General features: G+C 40.6%; 1 protein-coding gene across 2 annotated transcripts in view; it reads left to right on the forward strand.

The window, feature by feature from the left end:
- Nucleotides 1-14,660, forward strand: part of vipr2 (vasoactive intestinal peptide receptor 2) — a 55,473-nt gene extending 40,813 nt beyond the window's left edge. Inside the window, exons 7-14 of one of the 2 annotated variants that reach the window (XR_009999724.1) lie at nucleotides 1,215-1,365; nucleotides 3,143-3,203; nucleotides 3,633-3,702; nucleotides 6,246-6,337; nucleotides 6,438-6,561; nucleotides 6,653-6,694; nucleotides 8,135-8,714; nucleotides 8,808-14,660. Coding sequence is in view for 1 of the 2 variants with exons in the window: in XM_062957568.1 (XP_062813638.1) it covers nucleotides 1,215-1,365; nucleotides 3,143-3,203; nucleotides 3,633-3,702; nucleotides 6,246-6,337; nucleotides 6,438-6,561; nucleotides 6,653-6,694; nucleotides 8,135-8,308 (714 nt within the window). In the remaining variant the exon portion in view is untranslated. Of the gene's footprint in view, nucleotides 1-1,214; nucleotides 1,366-3,142; nucleotides 3,204-3,632; nucleotides 3,703-6,245; nucleotides 6,338-6,437; nucleotides 6,562-6,652; nucleotides 6,695-8,134 lie in introns of both variants that reach the window. The other variant, XM_062957568.1, reaches the window with a different exon arrangement.
- Nucleotides 14,661-19,543: the final 4,883 nt, after the last annotated feature.

Raw genomic sequence — 19,543 nt, forward strand, 5'->3', positions numbered from 1 at the left:
CTTTAGAGAATATATGCATGGGGTTGGGCTGCAAACACCATATAATGAGCTGTAGAATAGTAAATGCAAAGTTGAGAATGTGTTAGTTCTTACAACAACGAAAAGAAAGAAAGACAGAAAGAAAGATCTCATGTAGCACTTCAAGTAGTGATTACATATACCATCCCAAGAACAGAGTAGTATATCTGAGATAAATGATCTAGCAGTGTAATACAGCTTCATGTGTAATTGGATACCTTCTGTACAAACCTGATACCAAAGTCTTTTTTTCTGTTCCTTGGATGAAACGCTGTATCTTTTGTTAGAGGTGAGAATGTTCACTGCTTGGAACGTCCAGAGGGTTTTTTTTGCTCCTTAATTAAATTTGACTGCTTTTGTCATCCTCCAACAAAGATATTCTGTGACAGAGATGTTCAGGAACTGACATCCAGTTTCATTTCACAAATTCAGGCTGATGAACTTGCAGGAGATGAGAAAGATTATTCTTATTTTTTTTCTATTTTTGGCTGATTTACAAAGAGATGCTGTACTTTTTCTGAGTATGTGCCCAAACTGCTGTTACCACTGTAGTCTAAATGGTATAAATCAATAGGCTGCCGTGTGGTCCAGGTGATGTAATATCTGCAGCAAAGAGTTGTTTCGCTGACCCCAGCCTGGTTACATAAGAGTCAGAATGTGCTTTCAGCCTATTCTTGCAGTTGTGCATTCCACTGATCTATTTTTTGCTGTTGGCACAGCTCTCTAGAATAAACTAGCTTTAAAAAGTGATGGCAGCATGTTTCCTAAACCAAATTACTTCTGGTTAAGTGGTGGTCTTGAATATTGTCTCCTTGTTCCAACTCAATCACAGCGACGGGGTATTTTTATTCTTGGAACGCATTGCCTTGAAAAGCAACAAGGAAGATAAAGAGTTATATATGTACATACACACACTAAGACCTAGGAGGGAACTACCTAATAAATCATCCTCGGTATGTGTTTATGGAGCATTTGTGATTTTTTTTAATTCAAGCTTTTTTCTGCATAAAGTTGCATTTTGAATTAAGTTTGAACAATAAAAAGGCCCTTTGAGGTTACCAATAGAAAAGTTCAGAGGAAAGCGAGTCCCTCATGTCAGAGCTTGTATCTATCAAAAATATTTTCAACAAAGGACACCATTTACTGTGTTACAACTATTTTGAGCAAATGTTTCATCTTTGGTTATAACTTTCCAGGTCGGCTGCAAGGCTAGCTTGGTATTTTTCCAGTACTGCGTAATGGCCAACTTTTATTGGCTCTTAGTTGAAGGAATTTTTCTCCACATCCTCCTCTTGGTAATAGTTTCTCACAACAGACACTTCACCATATATCTCCTTATTGGATGGGGTAAGAAGATCAATATAACCTTTTATTTCTTGTTGTCGCTATTAAATGTGGTCCTTGACAGATATTGTTCTGGGATTAGAGTTCTCAAAACCTTGCTAGCCATGCTGTTTGGGGAGCTCTGAGAATTATAATCCAAAATAAAGTAATTATTTTAAACTGTGTGCTAGCTGCTGGGTTAGACTTCTTAAACTTGAAGCTAAACGGTCTTATCATGTTCCTGTAATAGAACATGGCACATCTGCTATTCCAGGTATATACAGATAGATAGCTAGTCCGACAGATAGATGGAAGGCAGACAGTTAAAAAGATGGATCTAGCCCAGTGGTTCTCAACCTTCCTAATGCCGCGACCCCTTAATACAGTTCCTCATGTTGTGGTGACCCCCAACCTTAAAATTATTTTCGTTGCTACTTCATAACTGTCATTTTGCTACAGTTTTGAATCGTAATGTAAATATCTGATATGCAGGATGTATTTTCATTCACTGGACCAAATTTGGCACAAATACCCGATACCCAAATTTGAATACTGGTGGGATTTGGGGGGGGGGGGGTGGAATGATTTTGCCATTTGGGAGTTGTAGTTGCTGGGATTTATAGTTAACCTACAATCAAAGAGCATTCTGAACTCTACCAATGATAGAATTGAACCAAACCTGGCACACAGGACTCACATGACCAACAGAAAACACTGGAAAGGGTTTGGTGGGCATTACCTTGAGTTTCAGAGTTGTAGTTCACTTACATCCAGAGAGCACTATGGACTCAAACAATGATGGAACTTGGCACGAATACTCAATATGCCCAAATGTGACCACTGATGGAGTTTGGGGAAAATAGACCTTGACATTTGGGAGTTATAGTTGCTGGGATTTATTGTTCACCTAAAATCAAAAAGCGCCTTGAACCCCACCAATGATAGAATTGGGCCAAACAGACAGAGAGATCTTCAGCATTCTCTATTGAAGATGTGTTTTCTGATGCTCTTTGGTGACCCATTTGATGTCCCCTCGCAACCCCCACAGGGAGCCTGACGCCAGGTTGAGAAACACATATCTAGCCTATAGTGGAAGGTATTTGGCTTTGTGAGTCACTTGTTAAGATACAGCTGGCCTGGATTCTCCAAATGGACAGCCTATAATGCAGTGTATATGTGAGTGTGAGTGTCAGTTCACTGCCAAAATTTTGGGGCACTATGTTCTGAAAGAGAACCTATGGGTATGGTAAAGTGTGTTTTGGAAACAAAGATTGGAGAAGCCATAGTTCAATGGCAGAGTGCATGCACTGCCTGGAGAAAGTCCCAAGTTCATTGTCTGGTACCTCCACTGTCGATTGTATAACGCAAATTCATGTTGTGTTGTAGCAGTCACTAGCAAGATATGTCTAATGTGGTATAAATTAGTCCGCAAGCAAGCAAACAGTGGTTGTATGGGACATGGGTCTCCTGCCATTAGCACCCCTCCTCTCCACATAGCTGAGAGCATGTGTCCAGGTTAGAATATTGACGATGGCAAAGGACACAAGGAGAGGAAGAGGAAGAAGAAGAGAGGATCAGAGTGCTTAGAAAAAGCTTCTCTGCCAAGCATCTAGTTTGGCTCTAAACAACAGTGTGTGTTATTTCATCCTGATGTTTTCAATGTTTTCCTTATATTTTTCTTACATTTAATTCTCACATTGCATAATCGATTTTGCATTGCAACATCAGTGACTTCACTGAGGTACATATTTCATGTGTGTTCTTTTTCTCTCTCTCTGCTCCGATGTCTTTTTTCTTCTAGGAATCCCTACAGTTTTCACCATCATGTGGATAGTTTCTAGGATCTATATAGAAGATACTGGGTATGTGCCAAACAAAGAGTAAAGTTTGTGGTTCCACAATTTCCTACAAAAGGTCCTTTTGTGATTACCCCATGTCCAGATCCTGGACTTGCTACCCTTCTTCAACATACAGAATTTAATACGAATGTATCCCCACTCCAGGGGTACAGTGATATTGGATGGAGGGGAAGAGGCAGAAGACAAATGCATACATTTGGTAGGGTCCAGTACTCAGCAATATATATATTTTTTCATGCAAGAGGTTCCGGGTTAAATCCTGGACAATTCAATTCAATGGATATTTGCAGAACACTCATTTAATAGAAAACATAGTAAACTAATTAATGTGTATACTTAATGATAGTATTCCCCCATCCACTTCTTTTTTTCCATGTTCTTGCTCTTGTGGAATGCATAGTAATATTCTCTGTATTTCCTCCTTCCTAATAGTTGCTGGGATACAAATGAGTCCAACGGTCCTTGGTGGATCATAAGGCTACCAATTCTAATTTCCATTTTGGTAAGTAAACTCAATGGTAAAGATAAATACCGTGTTGATGCTGCAGTTTTGCACAGCAGTTTCAATCCTTATAAATATGGGCAGAGTGTATCACCATCACCAACATCATCATAATCCATTAATAAGGAGCCCCCAGTGGTGCAATAGGTTGTGCCAGCCGGACTGCTGACTGACAGGTCAGCAGTTTGAATCTGGGGAGAGTGGATGAGCTCTCTCTGTCAGCTCCAGCTGAGAGAAGCCTCCCAAAAGGATGGTAAAACATCAAACATCCAGTTGTCCTCTGGGCAACATCCTTGCAGATGGCCAATTCTCTCACACCAGAAGCGACTTGCAGTTTCTCAAATCACTCCTGACACAAAAAAATCCATTAGTAGTGACTGGTGGCTTCCATGCCATTATGGTGGTGATTCCATTTCAGGATTTACTTTACAGCTTTCCAAGATTCTGATCTAGACCTACTTGGTTGACAGCATTCAACATCTTGGATGCTCCTTTAAAGTCTGGACTAAAACATGGACCAGATGCATTGCCACACCAACATAGCAGCAATCTGCTACTGTTGCCTATTGATATGCCGGCTGATGACGTACATTTCTAAATTCCCAACTAGTCCTAAAAACAGCAACAAGAAGAGCAGTAGTAGCAGTTTCTCTATGCCTTCCAGTCCCAAATGCCTGGCTGGCTAATTCCTAATGCAGATCTAGACTGCACCTACACCTGAGGTGGACAGACTTCACATTGGCGGGTTCTTCTTTGTTTCCTTGTTTGTTTGTTAGTTAGTTAGTGGGAATCTACACTGTAAAATTAATGCAAATTGGCATCACTCTTACTGCCATGGCTTGATGCTATGGAGTCCTGGCATTTGGCAAGGCACCATTACTCTATGGCAGAGAAGGTAAAGGTTTCCCCTGACATTAAGTCTAGTTGTGTCTGACTCTGGGGGTTGGTGCTCATCTTCATTTCCAAGCTGAAGAGCTGGCGTTGTCCATAGACACCTCCAAGGTCATGTGGCCAGCATAGCTGTATGGAGCATCGTTGCCTTCCTGCCGGAGAGGTACCTATTGATCTGCTCACATGTGCATGTTTTTGCACTACTAGGTTGGCAGAAGCTGGGCCTAACAGTGGGAGCACACCCCGCTCCCTGGATTTGAACTGCCAACCTTTCAGTCAGCAAGTTCAGCAGCTCAGTGGTTTAATCTGCTACGCCACCGGGGGGCCCTGAGAAGGCTAAAAACCTGTAAAACTACAACTCCCCAAGAATCATAGACTCATAGAATTGGAAAAGACCACATTGGCCATCTAGTCGAACCCCCTGCCATGTAAGGAAAGCACAATTAAAACCTGACAGATGGTCATCCAGCCTCTCTTTGAAAGTCTCCAAAGAAGAACCTTGCACTGCACTCTGAGGCAGTGAGTTCCACTGTTGAACAACTCTTCTTAGAATCAGAAAGTTCTTCCTAATATTCAGGTGGAATCTCCTCTTCTATAATTTGAACCCGTTGTTCCCAAGTCTCCAGGACAACAGAAAACAATCCTTCTCCTTCTTCCTTATGACGTCCTTTCAGATATTTATACATGGCTAAACATGCCCAGCATTTTAAGCCACTTCTCATTAGGGATTCATAGTTTCCAGACCTTTGGTCATTTTAGTCACCTCCTTCTAGACATGTTTCAGCATGTCACTGTCCCTCTTTATTCTCCCTCTTTATTAACATTAAGCATTAATTTTAAAGTGCATGTTTTGACTTAGAAACAACTAAACTAGATCCTTCCAGTGTGAAGTCTGTCCACACAACAATAAACTTTAACTCAATCTCATTCTCTTCTTTCCTTTCCTTTGGATAGTGAGTTACAATACACTGTCTTTGGCAGTACTCTCAAACTGAACACATTATTTTGGATGCTTTTATCATCAGTTCAGGATGTTCTAATCCTCTTCCCATTTTGGCCTTCTTGGCTTCCTATTAGGTTTATCACCTCCCCAGGACCTCAAGCCAGTCCTCAGCACTTGACACAATGAAATACAACAACTTCTTCTTATCGCTTTGCTTATGTTCTGCTTCTGTGAAGTTGTTGTTTTGCAACTGTATAGCTGCAAATATATTTATTTTTTTAATCTGCTTACACTGGTTTGGTTATCATAAAACAGAAGAAAATGGTTATTTAATTGCTTTTGCTATGAGAAAGAAGTGCTTATGTGCCAAAATACTCAGGGAAACTTTGTACCTTGGATATATCGTGCTTTAATTTCAAATCACAGAGGCTCCATTTGCTGCTAGAACATAACCTGGAAAACACACAGCACTCAAGTAAATCTTGTGTTTGCCACTTTATATATGAGGAACATCATTTTACTATAGCATTGTTTATCATGGAACCTGAGTATCCATGAATTTGGGTATTTATAGGGAGTCCTGTAACTCAGTCCAATAGATATGAGGGGTCTACTGTATAGCTATATGGCTTGAGTTAATAGTGGGTGCTTTGAATTACAAATAAAAGAGTTTTGTTGAATTATTGATTTACGTATTGCTTCATTTCAGGTGAATTTTATGCTTTTCATTAGCATCATAAGAATATTATTACAAAAACTGAGATCACCAGATATTGGAGGCAATGACCAATGCCAATACAAGTGAGTGCCCTGGACTTATTTGGGCAACATAGTTATTTTGGGGAAATCCATTAAGCTTCACTTCATCCTAACCAATTTGTGTGTGTCATTGTTTTTAAAGGAGACTTACAAAGTCAACACTATTGCTCATTCCACTCTTTGGAGTTCACTACACGGTGTGTGCAGTCTTTCCTGTTGGCAGTCGATACCAGATTGTTTTTGAATTATGTGTGGGATCATTTCAGGTAACATGTTTACGCGTTTCTCTTCCCCACCCTGCCCAATAATTACAGTTGATGAATATCCTTTAATTCATTAATATTCTTCTCCTAACAGGGCCTGGTTGTTGCAGTCCTGTATTGCTTTCTGAACAGTGAAGTGAGTTCATTTTTATGTTCTTGTGCTATTATGGGGAAGGGCACTGGAGCACAGTGCCAAAGGAGATAGTTTATTTGGATTAAGAGCCCTTTATTCAGAACTGCAGGTTTATTTATTTATTTATTTACAGCATTTATATTCCGCCCTTCTCACCCCGAAGGGGACTCAGGGCGGATCACATTACACATATAGGCAAACATTCAATGCCTTTTAACATCGAACAAAGACAAGACAAACATGGCTCCGAGCGGGCCTCGAACTCATGACCTCCTGGTCAGAGTAATTCATTGCAGTGATTCATGCAGCTGCTCTCCAGCCTGCGCCACAGCCCGAGCCGAGGTTCTTAAATGCTCCAAAATTGTCCACGTGTGTGGCTGAGAAATTGAAACCTTTGCTTTATGGTGGTTCAATAGACATACATTTTGTTTCATGCCCAAAATTATTTAAGACACAATGAATAAAATGGCCTTCAGGCTGTGTGTTAGAAGGTATATATGAAACATAAATTAATTTCTTGTTTAGACTTTGGTCCCATCTTCAAGATATCTTCAAGAATTCTAAAATACAGAATATTTCTGTCCTAAGCATTTGGGAGCCCCTGGTGGCGCAGCGGGTTAAACTGCTGAGCTGCTGAATTTGCTAACCGAAATGTTGGCGGTTCGAATCCAGGGAGCAGAGTGAGCTCCCGCTGTTAGCCTCAGCATTGCCAACCTAGCAGTTCAAAAACGTGCAAATGTGAGTAGATCAATAGGTGCCGCTCCGATGGGAAGGTAACGATGCTCCATGCAGTCATGCTGGCCACATGACCATGGAGATGTCTACAGACAACGCCGGCTCTTCAGCTTAGAAATGGAGATGAGCACCAACCCCTAGAGTCGAACACGACTAGACTTAGTGTCAGGGGAAAACCTTTACTTTTACCTAAGCATTTTGGATAAGAGAAATATTCAAACTGTATGTGGAAAATCTGAGATTCAGACCTAGGCTTCTTAAAGTAGAGGTGAAGAGTCATTTCAAGTGGGACTATGAGGAGCTCATTCTTTGTCAGTCGGCTGAATAGGCTCTTTTGACTCCTTCTTTGAGTTGTTGGCTGGTAATGAGGGGCAGATCACATAAGTGGCTTGGGAAAGCCTTAGGCAAGATAGGTCATCCCTCATTGCTTCAAATCCAGATGAACCAGTCCCTGAAGCACCTATATTCAATATAATCCTGTTCTCCTATGTTTCAGGAAAAGTAATGGGCAGTCATAACATACAAGTCGAGGGGTGATACGCATTTTTATTCTCCTATCTAGATTTTGAGAATGGATTATACACACATATCCCCACTGAGGCATTCATCCACCAGATATTGTTAGTATCTTTGAGTTTCCTGTTGCTCCCACCATTGTACATACAAAATGCTAATACTGCATATTTAATTGTTTTTTTTAACATTTAGGTACAAGGCGAAGTGAAGAGAAAATGGCGGAGCTGGTGCTTGAACCAAAGAATGGGCCGAGATTACAGACTTCATAGCTCTTCGATTTCCCGAAACGGATCAGAAAGCATCTCTCACTTGCATCGCAGTTCAGCAACACAGTTTTCTCTCCAGACAGAAACCTCAGTGATATAAGCCATTTGGCGGCCTAGGAAAAAAAAAAAAAGACAATGGAGCATATCACTGGAGCCCAGTCAACGCGATGTTTTCTAACTTGGCAGAATTTTGTACCTTGTTCTATTGGCTTGTCAGGATTGGGCAGTGGCCTAACACAGCGTAAGGTATCCTTTGAGCTTAACCCTAGAACTTGATTTCAAGGCAAGGATTCATCTTTGGAACATAAGAAAGATCACCCATTGATGCCATTTGGATGGATGATCTGGCATCTAGGCAAGCTGATGTCTGTCAAATTCAGCATGAAAACAGTTGGGATTTACTGGATGAAGAACGTGAGAAGAGACCCAGAAGATTAGACCATATCTAGTTGTGTTTCCTTCCTACAGAAGCAAACTATGGGAATCTGTGTAGTTCTCTTAAATTTGTCTAAATTGGTCATGGGCAAACTTTGGCCCTCCAGGTGTTGACCCTACCGGCTGTTAGGAATTGTGGGAGTTGAAGTCCAAAACACCTGGAGGGCCAAAGTTTGTCCATGCCTGGTCTAAATCCATGTAAAGCTACTTCTTCTGTTGGCCATGACCACCGAAGTACAAGCTATTACATTATGAGTGAAGAAGAAATTATTTGTCTAGAATTGTTAATGTTTTCATTGGATAACCTCATTCGGGCCATAAGGGTCTGAATGCTCATTAATGGACGGTCACTCTGAATGTAAAGAGCTTGGGATTGCACAAAAGCAGAACAACGTGCAGTCAGTAGTGCACAACGTTGTGCAGTAAAAGAACAATAGAGTTTTTGTGACCTCATCTCTCCATTGGTGGTAACAACTCTTGACTTCCTGCTGCAGTTTTCAAAAGAGGGACAAATGCCATTGGCACCCATTGAAGATTTCATCACCTTTTTAACCCGTGGGATGGGTTTAGTAAATTTAGAGGACTGAAGAAAATAACCTCTCCCACACATATGAATAGTCCAGATCTGGATCTGAACAGCATGCTCTTCCTTTGGAGTAAAAACACAGAATATACACTGCAAATTTGCTTTGACTTTGAGCAACAACAGAACCAGTTAGGATCAATTTCTTGACAAACCACTGCAACTGCTTGCAGAAGCAAAATGGTTATGTTAGTTGGAAGTTCCTAGCTTTGGTATATCTGGGATTTTGGATCCGGCTTCCTCTTTTGCTACATTGGAAAGCCATGGTGAGATACCATGACATTTCCTATTAAAAACAAATCATAGTGTCAGCCAGTGAAGGAGGAGCAAAAGTGGCGCAATGGGTTAAACACTTGTGCCGGCTGAACTGCTGACCTGAAGGTTGGGTTGCTGACCTAAAGGTTGCCGGTTCAAATCCTCGAGACGGGGGTAAGCTCCTGTCTGTTAGCTCTAGCTTGTGGGGACACGATAGAAGCCTCCCAGCTATCACATCCAGGCATCCCCTGGGCAATGTCTCTGTAGACGGCCAAGTCTCTCACACCAGAAACGACTTGCAGTATGTTCTCAAGTCACTTCTGATACAATAAAAAAGGGTCAACCTGCAGTATAGCATTTCTGACACCCTTTCTTTTTAATTATTTCATTTCCCCCTTTCAAACTCCATCAGTTTGCAACATTTAAAGTAAATGGATAGAAGAGAGATGAATGGATGTGTTACGACACATCAAGCGCAAACAGCTCTTCCCAGAGCATTAATTCGGAGAGGTGTTGTGTGTGTGGCGTGCGTAATCCACATCAGTCATTCTCAAGCTTGTGACAAAGAATTACTTTCATGTAATTTTTTCTTCTCAAAAATGTTCTTAATTTTTCATAACGATCTGTTTGCCACTGAATGTTTAGTACAAGTAATTATAAATATTGCTCAAACTCAATGGGCTGTGTAAATACTTTTACCATAATACCACTTTATATCTGTATGCTACAGTCTAAATGTTCGGACCTAAGAAGGCCAAAAGAGAAGAGGAAAAAGCCTGACATGATCTCTTCTTAATTACCATAAAAGGCATAAACCGAAAGGGACTTTTTAATTTTAACCTCCTGTCCTTACCAAGCCATTGCAAAGGGAAAGACATGAAACTGACGGGTTCTTATAAATATCAGCATGCCATGCCTACAATCTTAAAAGAAGGGAGCATGCCTGTGTTTACTTCTGTTGTCGCCTATGACCAGCTCTCTCTAAATAATAAATGAGGATGTTGCTCTTTTCCACAAGAGCCTTTTTTAAACCTCATAAACTGAAGTGTTAGAACGCTATAGGCAGCAAACAGCATGGAGCCTTTTTAAAAAGTATTCACATTTCAGTCCAGCTAGGGAACAGATTCAAGATCTCATCTTTCAAATTGAGGAGACTCGCATAATATTGTATTTAGACATTTCCCCAGGTATCTTAGCAAAATAGTCACATTTCATGTGCCTATTTTCACCACTCAAAACATTAGCACCCAAGTGTGACATATCTTTTAAGGGAAGAAGTTCGATTTAAGAAATACACGGAACTGGTAGAATGGATGTGAGTAAAGCTTCCATGCACACTTGGGACCCTTCCACACTGCACAGTTAAAGCACTATGATTTGACCTTTAATTTGCATAGTAACATCCTGTAGAACTTAGCACTGGCACTCTATCTGACTCATTTGTCTCAGATTTTGTGGAGGCTACTGTTTTGGAGAGTGTGGAGCCAAAGTTATTTCCAGTTCTCACTGAAAATCCTACAAAAGGAGAGGGCTAATTGTAATCCAGTTTATCTCAGTGAGACCCAAATCGCATTGATTTAGCCTGGATCCATCCAACAACAACAACAACAACAATAATAATAATAATAATAATAACAATAATAAGCCACCCTGGGATCTGCACGCATCATCCAAAAATACATCACACAGTCCTAGACACTTGGGAAGTGTTCGACTTGTGATTTTGTGATACAAAATCCAGCATATCTATCTTGTTTGCTGTGTCATAAAATATAACAACAACAACAACACTTTATTTATATTCCACCCTTCTCCCCAAGGGGACTCAGAGCGGATTACAGTATATAAACAAACACAGGCAAATATTCAATGCTTTGTTACAATGAAACACATTTATAGACAAAGGCAAAGGCTTCTCCATGCCTCACAGCCTCTGAGGATGCCTGCCATAGATGTGGGTGAAACGTCAGGAGAGAATACTTCTGCAACATGGCCACACAGCCCAAAAGACATACAACAACCTTGCTTCTTTCATTTCCGGCTCTAGAGGCGGTGCTCATCTCTGGCTTTGTGGGAAATGCTCTTCTCCATTTCCAAGCTGAGGATCTTGCGTTGTCATCTCCTGGTCGTGTGGCCTGCATTATTGCTTGGAGTGTCTTTTTGCCTTTTCCCTATTTATCTACTCACATTTGCATGTTTTCAAACTGCTAGGTTGGCAGAAGCTAGGGCTAACAGCAGGAGCTCACCGTATCCTGCAGATTCAAACTGGCAACCTTCAGGTCAGCAGTTCAGCAGCACAAGGGTTTAGCACGGATTCCAGTGAAATCAATGAACAACGTAACACCTTTGTGTCACTTGGCTATATTGTTACACTACGCTGAGTAATTCCATACTTTCCAATTGTTGTGTTTGGCAAGGAAAGATCCAATTAATCCTGTTTTCCCAGTTTTAACCTTCTTTTAAAATAGCCCAATTTCCATCTCTTCCTCCGGTTGTCTCCCCTTTTCTTCAGTTTTCTTTAGTTGCTTCAAACTTAGTTGAAATTCCAAAATAGTTTGCAATCAATTAACTCTAGTAGAGAGAGAGGGAAGAAGGAGAGAAAGGGCAGCAGGGTTTTGCCCTTCCCAAAAGACCCAGACAAAAGCAAATGTCTGTAGCCTCTCCTATCTTGTTTGTCCTTAGTAATAACCTTTGCCTTCTTGACCACACTTTGATGTTGCTCAACCAGTTTCCCCAATTTTCACTAGTGAAATGTGGAGCAGTGGGTTAAACCCTTGTGCTGGCAAGACTGCTGACTTGAAGGTTGGGTTGCTGACCTGAAGGTTGCCAGTTCGAATGTGAGGAGAGCACGGATAAGTTCCTTCTGTCAGCTCCAGCTCTCCATGTGGGGACATGAGAGGAGCCTTCCACAGGGATGATAAAACATCAAAACATTGGAGCATCCCCTGAGCAATATCCTTGCAGACCGCCAATTCTCTCACACCAGAAGCAACTTGCAGTTTCTCAAGGTGCTCCTCACACACACACACACACACACAAACAGTGAAATGTAAGAGGGCATGGAAATCCAGTCTTATTAGCTCAGTCAATTGAATCTGAGTTATTAGCAACAGGGGAAAAAACACACACAAAAACAGTGTTTGCATTCAGATGTTGAATTACAATTCCAAGCTTGCAATATGCAATAAATAATAAGTTTATTTTGTATAAATGTGACCATTTTACTGCCACTTAATAATTACATGACAGTCTCCAGCTGGGGATTGAACTGGATTTTGAATTGGATGTTTCGTTGTGTGATTGTTTTGGGCTGCTTTATTCCTCAGAATATTCTAATTTATTTGCCAGTGTGGGTTAGTCCCAATCATGTCTAAATGCCCAATGCTTTTAAACGATGGGAGAGAATTCAGCTTAGAGGAGGGAATTTCTGCAGGTGTTGCTTATCACACAACCAAGGAATAGGCAGCACCTGCTGAAATCTCCCTTTCTGCACAACCATGAAAAGTATTGGCACTGTCTTCATTTCCCCCCCTTTGACAGCCCAAGATGGAAAAGGTTGATAGAACTGAAAGAAAGGAATTACATTAAAGAAGAGACTCGCGCTCATAAAACAGAGTGGCGCATATGCTAGTAGAATATTAACCAGCAGCTACAAAATTAGTTCCCCCCCCCCCTCCATTGTGACGGAATACGCATTTCCCGAAAATGTACGGAGAGTCATAGGAAGGAGGGAACAAGCTTGTTTTCTGCTGCCCTGGAGACTAGGATGTGGGACAATAGCTTCAAACTACCGGAAAGGAGATTCCACTTGAACATTAGGAAGAACTTCTTAAGTGTGAGAGTTGTTCAGCAGTGGAACTCTCTGCCCTGGAGTGTGGTGTTGGCTCATTATTTGGAAGCTTTTAAACAGAGCCTGAATGGCCATCTGTCGGGGGTGCTTTGAATGCAATTTTCCTGCTTCTTAGCAGGGGGTTGGACTGGATGGCCTGTGAGGTCTCTTCCAACTCTAGGATTCTATGATCAAATGTGCCAATGAAGCAACAGCCCAGGCAGGAGGTTAATGATTTCTTAATTGAGGATATTCTTCAGTAACTTTAAAATATATGAATGTAAGGATTATTAAAAGGGACAGAATACATCTCTCTAGGCATGGTTTTACTTCTCAGCACGCCATCCTTTGCTATCTAAGGCTGATGAGAGTTGCAGCCAAACCACACTTGAGGAATAAGTTCTCAACTCCTGGTTTTGGGTTTCAAGCAGCACATACAGGGTCAGATTTATCCAAGCTTGTCTTGCAAATGCTCCTTTGGATGGACTATAATTTTTTCAACCATTATATTCACACTGGCCATGAGGGTTAAACCGCTGAACTGCTAAACTTGCCAACCTAGCAGTTCAAAAACATGCCAATGTGAGTAGATCAATAGGTACTGCTCCGGCTGGAAGGTAACGGCGTTCCATGCAGTCATGCCAGCCACAGACTTTGGAGGTGTCTACTGACAACGCCGGCTCTTCGCCTTCCAAATGCAAATGCACACCAACCCCCAGAGTCGGACACGACTAGACTTAATGTCAAGGGGAAGCCTTTACCTTATATCAAAAAAAATCAAACTTTTCAGGTTCAAGTTTTTATCAAGCCAATCTCTTTCTAACCTTTGACACAGCTGAGCAACCAGACTATTATAATGAAGTACTACCAAATCTATATGTCACTGACTTAGAGGATACCACTGACATTGTATGCCACTTTGCCAATTTGTACAAAAGCTTATTCTTTAGAATTAGCATTATTGTAAATGCCTCAGTGCTTTTAAAAAGTAGCAAGGACAATAATGATTAATTCAGAAAGGCTTTATCTTTGTATGTTATGTACTCAATTTAATATTGCCTGCCAGGTTTTCAACCACGCTGTCTCAGAAGGAAATGTCATTATGATTATTTGTTTGATTTTCTGTCATTTCTTTTTTCTCCCCATTAACATGTCAAATTCAGTAAATCATGATGGAAGTGAAAGAGACTTTTTTTCTTCCTTCCTTCCTTCCTTTTTTTTTTTAAACAAAATGTACATTTTAAGGACGTAAAAATAAACCAGTGTAACCAGACTGGCTTTTCATATTTGTAAGACGACATTTGTACCTCTGGTTTCTGGTCTTTAAGCTATAAAATGTTTTACAAAATATGTGATGGTATTAATTGTGGGTGATTTCTTGCAAAGTCAGAAGAAGAAGAAGAAAAGAACAGGTTAGATTAGTCTAGATTAGAAAGTATATTGCCAGCCCTGGTTGTGAATCCCAAATTAGCAAAGGGCTCATTTGAATTCCAAGCAATGAAAACGCAAACATATTCCAAGGTGGGTGAAGTACCTTGTGCAACAGCCCAATTATCTCCCAGTCCATTTGCAAGAGTTGGATGTGCATAACCTTCAACAGAAAATGAAGGATATAAAAAATCAATGGTTTAGGTAGAACTATCACTTCCGCAGTGCCTTCGCTCTAGAAAACAGCTGCTCAGAAAGGAACCGCAGTAACACAATGGGTTAAACCCTTGTGCTGGCTGAACTGAACTGAGGGTTGGTGGTTCAAATCCGCGAGGCGGGGTGAGCTCCCATCTGTCAGCCTCAGCTTCCCGTGCAGGGACATTAGACATGAGAGAAGCCTCCTAGCAGACAGCCAATTCTCTCACACCAGAAGTGACTTGCAGTATATTCTCAATTCACTTCTGACACAATTTTTAAAAGCTGTTCAGAGATTGTTTACCAGAAAAGTACAAGTGACTGAGATCTTGCAGAATGACTACACAAAGACAGACGTTCCCAACTTTTGCAAAAAAATCCATCCAGAAAAGCCCATGTGAATGCAGCATGTGAATCTCCAGTTGGAGCTTAATTTCTGTTTTAGTTGGACAGAGAATATAATCTATTATACTTTATGGAAAAGAACCAGAAAGTCTGGGAGTAAGTGAAAAAGCTTGACACACAACCCGTCTTGCTTGTATTAAGGAAGGGGCAGAGCTGTGCATTCGGTTCTTGTTGCACAGCCTGAAGAAAAGCAAGGCATCAGGAGGAACTCGTGCAAAAGTGGTTGTGCTTTTGTAAGACACACACCAGTATGACACCAGAAGTCACCAAGATGATGTCTCCCAGAGAAAGTTGCCTTATACAAAGTGCAATATCAACTACAAGGCAGTTCTCCCAGGGTTTATACAAGGGTCTTTGGCTCCTTCTATACTGCCATATAATCCAGATTATCAAAGCAGATCATCCACATGATCTGCTTTGAACTGGATTATATGAATCTACACTGCCATATAATCTAATTCAAAGCAGATTACTTGGATTTTATATGGCAGTGTAGAAGGGGTCTTAGTGGCTAATAAAAGACAGATGTCCTGTATCTTTAATGGTTGTATAGAAGAGTGAATGTCTTTAGTAAACATACTAAAATACTCTTTTCTACATAATCATTAAATCTAAAGTGCCCTGTACTGTATTTTGCCTAACAACTCTCTCCGTTCCTGGCTGGAGATTAAATTGAATAGGATTATAGGAGTCTGCACTGCCATATCATCTAGTTCAAAGCAGATAATCTGGATTTTATATGGCACTGTGGATGGGGCCCAAGTCTACACTGAGGGATAATCTGGGAGAAGCAGATAGTCTAGGATCAGATCTTGGGATATAGGGGAATGTAGAAGGAGTCTTAGTTCTCTGGGGGACATATAGTTAAAAAAAAAAAGTAACTCTTTCAAGCTCTGGTGGAAACCAAACCTGCTCCACACCTGAACGGCAAGACGCTTTTCTCTAGATCAGTTGGGTTTATAGAGGCCTCTCTCAATGTGCTGACCTTGATTGAAAGCCTGACTGAAGCATTGATTAAACTTACAGTGTTGGTGATAACAGCTATAACCGATTTGTTGCCAATTAGCAACTAATGAAGACCTGCGTAAGTTACCACTTAATGGCAGCACATCGACATAATGCATGAAGGGAGTCATTAACATGCCATGCCTGAGAAAATGAAGGAGATGTGACATGATTTATAGATGAACTTTCCTGCAAGAACAGGAAGAATTTCTTGTAAAAGGGCGTTCTTTTAGCAGCTGACTACATACCTTCCCCGTACTAAATGTACTTCCCCGGGACAGCAAAGTGACACCATGCGTGAAAAATGATGCATCTGATAACATGGTCTATATAGTCCACAAAAGTTTATGCTATGAGGAATCGGTTACAGTAGAGTCTTGCTTATCCAACATTCTGTATTATCCAACACAATCTGCCTTTTAGTAGTCAATGTTTCTGTAGTCAATGTTTTCAATACATTGTGATGTTTTGGTACTAAATTCATAAATACAGTAATTACTACATAATGTTACCGTGTATTACCGGGAAGGTAACGGCGCTCCATGCAGTCATGCCAGCCACATGACCTTGGAGGTGTCTACGGACAACGCCGGCTCTTAGGCTTAGAAATGGAGATGAGCACCAACCCCCAGAGTCGGACACGACTAGACTTAATATCAAGGGGAAACCTTTACCTTTAAACACTTCTAAATCCTACTTATTTTATTTTATTTTATTGTCTCACTTTTGATTTGGGCTGTACCCATATGGCAGGAATATCATAGTTTGACACCACTCGAACTACCATGGTTCAATACTATAGAACTCTACAATTTGTGGTTTGGTGAGATATTTAGCCATCTCTGTCAGAGAGCTTTGGCACTACAAACCACAAATCACAATATTCTATAGCATTCAGCCATGGCAGTTAAAGTGGTGTCAAACTGCTATAATTCTGCTGTGTGGTTAAATCTAAGGACAGAAGATATCTGTTGATCAAATAGGGTTGAGGATCATTGAATGTACTTGATATTTATCTAAACAAGAGTAGCACCTATACCTGTTCAGATTTTCCCCTCTGTACAGTAGTTAATAATATCAAAAGATAAGTAGAATTTATTGCCCCAAACAAAACTCTTATATGTAATAACAGAATAGTCAAGAGGGAAAATGCAATGTGATGCAAATCAGGACTAAGTATCAATAACAATGAACAATCCTTCATCCTGGTGCACTTTTGATTAGTTACTTTGCCTATCAGGCAATCAGCCCATAATTTGTTCTGCCAAATTGAAAACGGAGAACAAAAACTACTTCCTGAAATAGAACTAAGAGGAAGTGCATTCTGTGGTGTAATTAATGTAAAATATAGCCTATCTGGCTCTCTTTGACTCCGCCTGATCCAAATCATTCTCACGCCAAAACTATGCATGGTAAAGCAATTCTGCAGCGTTTCACACGTACATAAATACTTCCCACTCCAATTGAATTATGTATCCAGTGGGGTGAGCCATAGGTGCTGGAAGCATCACACAACACTAGGAAAATATATATACATATGGCAACCTTGTCCACATTCTCAAGAATTTCAAAAAGAAATATATAATATGACTGAATGAAACATCGAGTTCTCCGTAGCATTGGATCTTTTTTGCTATGTATTGTTATTGTTGCTGTTGCCATGCAGTTGACTTTGACTTTTGGTGAACCTATAATGAAAGTTACGATTTTATCAACAGCAAATGCAGGGCCATGGCTTCCTTGGTTGAGTCTATCCACCATTATGCCATTCATTGGGGACAATGAATTACTCATTCATAAAGATTTCATTGAGCTTTTCTGCTTAGTGGTCGTGACGCAAATACCCTATCACCAATTGAATACCCATTGACTGAACGTGGTAAGAATAAAAGCACTATAGTTCATCCTCCATTGTCCAACAGTAATCTCTAGAAAAACTTATTATGCTAAATACTTAGTTATTTATGTATTTATTTACAGTATTTATATCCTGCCCTTCTCACCCTGAAGGGGATTCAGAGCGGCTTACAGAACACAATATTCAATGCTGATTATATAATTAACAAAGACAAACAACACAGACAGACGTAAAGACAGTTTTCCCATCTTATTTCCAGCATCTTGGAGACTGTGATCGACTCCTGCCACCCGGGGGGGGGGGGGGGGTGTCAGTTGCTCCATCTTCCATGCTGATATCCTTTATTACCTCCCCGCTACAAGCAGTGCCTATTTATCTACTCGCATTCCTGCTTTCAACATGCTAGGTGGGCAGGTGAGCTGGGGCTAATGGCGGATGCTCACCCCAACCTGGGCTCGGACTGCCGACCTTTTAATCGGCAGGATTTTTCTGCAGCACAGCAGTTTAGCCTGCTGTGCTAAGCCCAGCAACTCTGTAAGATCCTGAATGAAAAGTATTCATGTTAGCTGATTTTTTTTCCTGTAATATCACTAGTGATATTACTAGTGTAGTAGGGCTCAAGACTACTACAATGTAGTCTTGAGCCCTGCCACATACCCAATGGAGGACCTTCTAATATCAACAGCAGAGGCACTCCAAGTGGCTAGCTACTGGGCAAAAGACATTTAGTATTAATGCCAAGTTTTTTTTAAAAAAATCTTTGAGTTTTCAAATACATTGCAACTTGTACCCTCGGTTTGCTTCTGGCACGAGAGATAAATAAACTAGTGATATTTCTTATTATAAACTCGTATGCAGTTATATTATTGTATGTCCACTTAAGCACAAATAGAGACCTCCATCATGTTGTTAGCCCCAATTAAACTACATCCATTGAATCAATTGGATTTGCCCATATGTTGGCTCTCCATTCAGCAATTGACTCCATGTGTCTACTGTAGGAGACATTAACAAACAGGATTCCAGTTGAAACACTTTTAAATAAAGTTATGCAGCCCAAGCCCCTGTGTGTTTACTTGACAGTTCATTTGATTTCCAGAGAGCTACAAGGAATTCCATCTGATTTTGCATATATTTCCATTGCTTTCTGCAGGGTTTCATCAGGGCCAATATCGTTGGTCAGAAACCATGGTTTCTATATTCTGAATGGGAACTTATTCAAAGCAAGGTCATATCTCAGTCCAACCAAAAAAGGAACAGGGTCGAAATATACCAATAAAGGCCTTTACCAATCCTGAATCGACATCCCTATGAGATAAATATATGTTTACATTTCTTTGAA

Source organism: Anolis carolinensis, chromosome 6, assembly GCF_035594765.1.
Source record: "Anolis carolinensis isolate JA03-04 chromosome 6, rAnoCar3.1.pri, whole genome shotgun sequence".
In the NCBI taxonomy this organism is placed as follows: domain Eukaryota; kingdom Metazoa; phylum Chordata; class Lepidosauria; order Squamata; family Dactyloidae; genus Anolis; species Anolis carolinensis.